The sequence below is a fragment of the Arachis ipaensis genome, chromosome B08 (assembly GCF_000816755.2).
Source record: "Arachis ipaensis cultivar K30076 chromosome B08, Araip1.1, whole genome shotgun sequence".
Classification (NCBI taxonomy): Eukaryota; Viridiplantae; Streptophyta; class Magnoliopsida; order Fabales; family Fabaceae; genus Arachis; species Arachis ipaensis.
Window position 1 is genome coordinate 15,681,963 of NC_029792.2, and position 7,549 is coordinate 15,689,511.

Genomic DNA, 7,549 nt, shown 5'->3' on the forward strand with positions numbered 1-7,549 from the left:
AATATTTTATAATATTTATACACTAAAATGACTTTAATTTAATTTTATAAATTTTGGAATAGTGCCGGGTATAATTAACTGCTGCTTTTTAAATTTGATCAACATGTATGTGTAGTTTGAACAACAAAGGAAACATGTTGCTTCCGCAGTAGAAAGTTGCATGAAGCAATATGACTTCTCAGAAGAGGAGGCCTATGAATTCATCAAAAAGGATATCAATGATTCTTGGAAGGATATGAACGAAGAGTATCTCAAATTAACTGAGGAAATCCCAAGACCCATCCTTGATTGCATTGTTAACTTGGCACGCATATGTGAGTTTATATATGCAAACTTTGAAGATAAATACACCAACTGTGAACTTCTGAACGATCACATCATGGCACTGCTTTTGGACCCCATCATCGTGTAGCAGTTTCCTCAAGAAATAAATCGTTTAACATTTGTTCTAAATAAATAATTCTAACAAATTTTATTATAATATAATTAAGAAACTGAGACTAAAATCTAACATGTATGTTGTTTAATTTCTCTTTGTTGATTGTTTGTGTTATACTATGTTGTTTGCTATTTGCAATAAGTTAAATAAGGTTATACTTTGTTCTTTGTTGTTTAATTGTTTTTCTTATTTTTGTTAGTGATTTGAAGCTTCTATATACTCCAAGATTAGTCGTTAATAATGAGATCATTTTTCTTGTTCTAAAAAAAAAGACAAAAATTAATTTGTAAATGAATTTAAAAATGGAAAAATATTGAAAAATGGATGAATGGCGTATTATGCACAAATGTGGATTTGCTAGTCAGAAACCACAAAACATAACCTACGTTTTGAGTGGGACGAAGATCAAGAAAATGTTGGTGCCTGCAAAACTTAACCTGCGATTGGCAGGGCAGGCAACCGAATTTCGAAACGAGGGCTAGCTGGTGTCTCCTGCATGCAGACTAGAGCAGGTGTTGACCAGTATTGGACTCGGCAAAACGCAGGCTGCGTTTGTCAGTCGTGCAGGGAAAATCGCAGGTTGCGATTGGCAGCCTCCCAAGCTGCATGCGCGACACGTGTCGTTGAGGATGGTGAATCCGCTTATAAAACCAAAACGCAAGTAAGTCCAAGGGTGAAAAAACGTATAGTGTAAAACGAGAGTGAGAAAGGTTGCTGAAGAAGAACTGAAGAAGGAATAAGAGTGAAGAAGCAAGTGTGGGAGAAAAAAAGTATACTTTGAAGGGTTTGATAAAAATGGTTCGTGATTTTACCAAATCGAAAGAACACATTATTGAATATCTGAATCATCCTCAATGGGTAAGTAATTTTTTTTTATTTTGTGATTAATAAATAAATATATTTATTTATATTTTAGGGCAAAAAACATAAATAAGCCAAGGGAGGAAATAATTTACGTGAATCAGCCAAGTTGAAAATTGCTTCATCAATCAACCAAAGGACATCTCTATACACTACTAGAAAATTAGTTATTACAGACGGATATTTTCGACGGATTTTATCCCTCGGAAATACAGACAGAATTTTAGAGGGATTTTTTTGTCGGAAAACAAAAAAATGAATTAGCATAAATTACAGACGGAAAACAGAATCCGTCGATAACTCTGTCGGTAAAATTATTTTTTTTCGTGAGAAATGATTACAGACGGAAAATTAAATAGGTAAAAATGCTATTTTTATTAAATTATTACAGACGGAAAAATTCGTCTGTAATTTAAAATTTTCCGTCGAAAAATTTTAATTTAAACCTAACTTCTCCCCACCCTATCGAACCCCTTTCACACACACAAAATCACATAACAAACGAGTTGCTCCTCTCTCCTTCAACGAGTTTCTCCTCGCACGAGCTTCTTCTTCTCCTTTCCTCACTCACAGCGCCACCGCCGCCACCCTAACCACCGCAGCTACCTTCTCCTTCTTCTCCTCTCTTTTAAACACTGAACCAGTAGAACACAGCCCCTATCTCTCTCGTTTTTTCTCGTTCGTAGAACAAATCAAGCTCAAGTTCCTGTTCTCTTCGTCTCAGGTGAGCTCCAGCACGCTGGCGCCACCTGTAGCAGCGTCTGTCCCCACCACCGCCGCGCCTCTCCCTCTCCTTTTATCCCCACTCAGTTCTGGCTCGCATATCTTCTCAGCGCCATAGCCATCATCTCCTCCAGTCAATGCTTCCAGGTTTTAGTTTCAAAATTCTTTTAATTTCTGTTAAGTTCAATTAATTTTGTTTAGTTAGTTTGATTTTAGTAATTAGTTTAGTTAGATTTGTTTTCTGATTAGTGGATTTTTAGGTTTTGATTAGATTAGGTTTAGTTAGATTTGTTTTTTTCTGATTTTAGTAATAAGTTTGATTTAAAATTTGTTGTTGAAGCTTTTTTCCTCATGGTTTTTCAATTTTTGGTGTTTCCTTTCACTGCATTATCTTTTTTCTTTTGCTGCTGCTTCTTGCTGCAGTGTGATAGTGATCCTTCTACTTGGAGCTACATCAATGATCATGTTCATTTTCATATAGGACAGTAAGTTTGACTTGCTTCAGTAATAGAATATTCTGGTTGTTTAATAATGTAGAACATATGCATCTAGATTCTTTAAACTTTCTTACTTTTCATTGTTATAGGTGGTATGCTTAACTTGGGATATATGATGTGGCTGTCAAGCATATGATGGAAATCTTGGCCTGCAGTCACCAGTCCAAGGAAACACAGGAATTATTCCTTAGTGACTTTCTTCAAACTGTGAAGGTGATAGTGACTCTATTTCCTTTTCAGATCTCATGCTTAGAACCTGATTGTTAAAATACTGAACTGCCAATAGTTTGATTTAATGTAATTCCTGAAGTAGTGTGCTTTGTAGAACAGGTTGGCGATGTAGGACCCATTCTTGATTTGATGGCTGTGGTTTTAGAGAATATTTCTACTTCTACCCTCCTAGCCAGAACAACAATTTCTGCTGTCTATCAAACCGCAAAATTAATCAGTTATGTCCCTAATGTGTCATATCAGAAGAAGACAAGCATTCCTACATAGACTGGAAATAACATTTCTACCTATTCAGCTTTATTCGTTTATCTAAAGACATAGGGTGTTTTCTGGACTTATTCCAGGCTTTCCCTGATGCCTTGTTCCATCAATTGCTTGTGGCCATGGCTCATCCGGACATGAAACACAAATTGAAGCACATAGTGTCTTCTCTATGGTGCTTATGCCATCAATGGTTTCTCCTTAGTTGGACCAGAAAACAAAGATGGCTATGAAGGTACAGAGTAATAGCTTCCACATTCAGCATGATAGTTTCTCTAAGCAGAACACTTAAATGGAAAACTGCTAGAAGGAAACACGGTTGCAGGAGTTACTGGGGATAAAAATGCTGTTCCAATTTATTATGAAATGCAATTAGCTATTTCAGCAACTTAAAAATAATATTTCAAGTTGGTGTCAAACTGGAGCCTGCATTTAGTGGCAGTGGCAATAATTTTGACAGCAAAATTTATCTTTATAGAAATGGAAAAAAATGCTATTCATAGCCTTTTAACTAATCCCGTTAGCTTTAAAATCTATTTATCCAAATCTGTTTTCATATTTTAATTAATTTTTATAATTTAATGGTGATATGAATTGCTTTGTCAGGCATCCAATTACAGGGTTTTGGCATTTGTAAATGTTTCTAATTTAAATTGTATGCTTTTCTTTCTGTTAGTGGGCTTGTTATCTGTATTTTATTGTTTCTAATTACTTCAGAGATTTAAAACAAAACACCTTTTTCATAAATAAATTTAAAAATAAACACTCGTTATTTGCAGGATTTGATGCTTACTCTGTCAACATTTCTACCTGTAGTTTCTATAAATAATGACAGCAAAGATCAATCAGATTTCTCAATTGGACTTAAGGTAATACTATCTGTTCTTACTGTAAGATTCCAACCTTATTGAATATTTATGACACTGATTGTTGATGAAAAAGGTTAAATGTTCTTTTTTAATTCAATAATTTTTGGCAGATGTATAATGAGGTACAACGTTGCTTTCTCACAGTTGGCTTGGTGTATCCAGATGATTTGTTTCTGTTTCTTGTAAATGTAAGTTGTTGAAAATCTAGTTGAAGTGAATTTTCTATTCTGTTGATAAAAAAGGAAAAGAATAGTAAGCTGAAGGGAGATTAAGTTATACCATGTAAAGCTAAATAACTTGCTAGAAGAAATTAGACCCAGACTAAATATTAGATGAAGGAAGGCAATCAGTTGAACTAGTTTCTGGTTTGATTTAAAGTTGAATCATGTCCTATTTCTTTTATGTATTTTTGTTAGCCTGTGTGTTATGTTGAGGAAGGTGCCTTATTTGCACTGATGTTTCTTCCTTTTCCAAGGAGAAAATTATTTTGTTTCTCCTAATATGATATAAAAGTGTTGCCTTTTTGGCTACTTTTCTTTTTCTTTCAGAAATGCAGGGTGAAGGAAGAAACATTGACCTTTGGTGGACTTTGTGTTTTGAAGTATCTTTTACCAAGGTTCTTGCTTTTCTGTTGCTGGTGATAATTGTCATGAATCATATTTTCAGAAAGCTTAATTTGTTCGGTAGATACATGAATAGCTTTATACCTTCAAATCGCATCAGGCAATAACATTTTTTGGGGCTGCAGCCCTGATAATGCTTGGGTCCACTGTATCTTCTACTGAAATTCAGCTTTTATTTGGAAGATTGAGTCGTAAACAAGGATTGAACTCTTGGCTGCATTTGGTTATAGGAGCTCTAATACCACCAGGCCATGAACTACCTTACCAAAAAGCTTAGACTATATTTGGGTTGAGGGATATGACTAATTTGGTACCTTAACAGTTACTGTGTGTTATTATCTTGTGTAAACTGACCTACAATTCTTATCTGAAGGTTATTTGAAGCTTGGCATAGTAAAATACCTCTACTTGTTGAAGCTGTAAAGTCCTTGCTAGAGGAGCCGAGTTTAGGTGTTCGGAAAGCACTTTCTGAGGTAATCCATTATGAACCATGTTCATGTAATTTACTTCTGAACTAACACAGTTTCTTACCCTTCACTTTCTTTTGGTTTTTCCTGCCTTCCTTCTTTTCTTGTAGTTAATTGTGGTTATGGCTTCACATTGTTACTTGGTTGGTTCATCTGGAGAGTTGTTCATTGAGTATCTTGTGCAGCACTGTGCTTTAACTGACAATAATCACGGTGATCTTGACATCCTGAATAAGAGAGTGGAGGTAAAATTTCTCCCCAATCCTTGCTTCTCAATAAACAAGTGCCACTTGTGTACAATGATAAGACCATGATTGAAACCAAAATTTACTTTCTTAAATGCCATCTTAGCTTGGTGATGATCATGCCAGAAACTTATATTGTTGTGCCATGATTCAATTTATAAAAGGAACTATGCCACAAACATATAATTAGAAAGGGTGATGAGCAAGGCTCAATATATATATAGGACCCACATAAATTACATAACACCCAACCTTTTTCAGATATGTTAATCATTCTGAAGACAAAATAAAGAAACCTAAATTACACTTAGCTTCTCTTTACCAACTTCACATGGATAACGTACCAGAAACATAAAAAAGGGGTGTACTTCCCATGCATCTTTATTAGTTCTTTAGTCTTTACCTTTTTGTTGGTCGGTATTTAATTTGGTAATAAAGAAGAAATTGTATATTGTGATTTAAATAAAATTGCTCATGCACTATATCTTACTCTATTTAAATAAAAAAGCCCATAATTACATGAAAATGATTGAAAGGTATATGACATAGAGAGAGCATAACAGAAGGTATTAAAGAATTCAAGTATGGAGACTTGAAAGTCTTAATAGATTGAAAATAAGGTATATTAATTTATAATTTATTTTATTTAGTGACAATAACAAATTATATTTTATATATATATATATATTGGCAGGTGAAGGAGAAAGAACAAGTCCAACTAAACAACTTGAGTTAGGTGATTCAGAATTGATTTGGCCACACTTTTCTTAATCTTTTGAAAAAGAAAATTTGGCATTTTTTTTGTTTTTGTACACAAGTGTTGGTGGCCGCCATAGGAGGGGGTCCATGAACGAAAGCTTCTTCAAAATAGAAGCCCAAGGTTGAAATTAAAATAATTAAAATAAAAGCCACATCTCGAGCTTTGTATACAGTTATTACCTGAAGAAGGCTTTGAATTCTAAATATATTTTGTTTAAATTAGTACTAATGATTAGAACCATGTTATATACTAACTAATATTAGAGCTTTTGATTTGAAGTAGTGGTTTATGCTCCTATGCTTTCACTTTTTGTTGCAGGTTTGCTTATACTTTAATTTGTACTGGTGTTTTCATGTGTGTGGTAACATGTCTAGGACATATGGCAGTAGGTAGCATGAATGGTTAGTCTCTCATGTGTATCCTTTTTTATTGCTTGTGTCAAGTGTATACGGTAGAATGGAATAGCTAACAAATTTTATTATTCTTGTAATTAAGTTATTAAAGAAAATATTAAAGAAAAAAGACTTTTTATTGGTCAACTAAGTGGAACATTTGGCTTGCTGCACTTTCTATTGTAGGAGAGATCAAGCACTCTCAAGCTGCTCATGTCACCAACTTGTGGAGGGACTTCTCCAGTGAGTTGATTGTGGGAAAGATCAAGTGCTTCTAATTTCAACAGATTCCCAAGAAAAGCTGGGATTTCACTTGAGAGATTGTTGTATCTGAGGTCTAAATTGATCTGGAGATTTTGGAGTTTTTCAATTTCTGTTTTAGTATGGAAAATAACAGCTTTTAGTATGGTTGATAGTTCTAGTATAGTTGAATAATACATTGAGGATTATAGTTGATGTATCAATACATTTTGTTTATATTTTGAATTATATTGACTTGTTTGTTTATTATAGTACTTTTCTTTTAGTTTGATAATACGAAGAATTTGTTTATTTTTTGAAATATTATAAATATTCGAATACAAATTAGATAAAAATTTGTATTAAATTTATATTTATTTTGTATGAAAATAAGTTTATTTTGTAATTAGAAAAATAAAAAAAATTATATTTTACCTTACTGACGGATTTACAGACGGATTTTCTGTCTGTAATTAGAGTGTAAGATGATTTTCCAAAATTCAAATTACAGACGGAAAATCCGTCTGTAATTACAGACGAAAAATTCGTCGGAAAATTTGTCTGTAATTACAGACGGAAAATCCGTCGAAAAATCCGTCTGTAATTACAGACGAAAAATCCGTCAGAAAATTTGTCGCCTTTGGGAAATGGATAGAAAATTTACAGAGGAAAAATCTGTCGGTAACTTGTAAAAATCCGTCTGTAATTTTCCGACGAAAAAAAATCCGTCGGTAAATAATTTTCGACGGAGCTTTTACAGAGGGACAAAATCCGTCGGTAATTTTGTCGGTAACCAAAAATCCATCTGTAATAAAGACTAAATCTGTCTATAAATCTGTCTGTATTAATCAATTTTCTAGTTGTATTATGTGATCTGTGTAATAATAAATTAAAATAAAGAATATTGTTTAACAATTTTTTATTAATTCTTAATAATTTAT

At 33.4% G+C, this 7,549-nt stretch overlaps 1 protein-coding gene across 9 annotated transcripts; it reads left to right on the forward strand.

Moving 5' to 3' along the window:
• Nucleotides 1,759-6,880, forward strand: LOC107613602 (protein SHOOT GRAVITROPISM 6-like). Of its 9 annotated transcripts, none has more exons than XR_002352061.1 (12): nt 1,759-2,170; nt 2,447-2,508; nt 2,610-2,733; nt 2,851-3,247; nt 3,792-3,881; nt 3,992-4,069; nt 4,430-4,497; nt 4,878-4,977; nt 5,082-5,216; nt 5,911-5,952; nt 6,295-6,377; nt 6,555-6,585. XR_002352061.1 is itself a non-coding variant. In XM_016315680.2 (12 exons), the coding sequence occupies exons 5-11, from the start codon at nt 3,236-3,238 to the stop codon at nt 6,367-6,369; spliced, it is 558 nt and encodes a 185-aa protein (XP_016171166.1). In that variant the 5' UTR covers nt 1,759-2,170; nt 2,447-2,508; nt 2,610-2,733; nt 2,851-2,968; nt 3,096-3,235; the 3' UTR covers nt 6,370-6,377; nt 6,555-6,880. The 9 variants fall into 9 exon arrangements, 7 of the variants coding, with proteins under 7 accessions (XP_016171166.1, XP_020964655.1, XP_016171165.1 ...); XM_016315680.2 differs by lacking the exon at nt 5,911-5,952 and having other exon boundaries at nt 2,851-2,968; nt 3,096-3,247; nt 6,555-6,880; XM_021108996.1 differs by lacking the exon at nt 5,911-5,952 and having other exon boundaries at nt 1,759-1,943; nt 2,025-2,170; nt 6,555-6,880.

Coding starts and splice junctions, on each gene's coding strand:
- LOC107613602 (XM_016315679.2), top strand. Junction 4,070..4,429: donor TGTTTCTGTTTCTTGTAAAT/GTAAGTTGTTGA, acceptor TTTTTCTTTCAG/AAATGCAGGGTGAAGGAAGA. Junction 4,498..4,877: donor TTGAAGTATCTTTTACCAAG/GTTCTTGCTTTT, acceptor TCTTATCTGAAG/GTTATTTGAAGCTTGGCATA.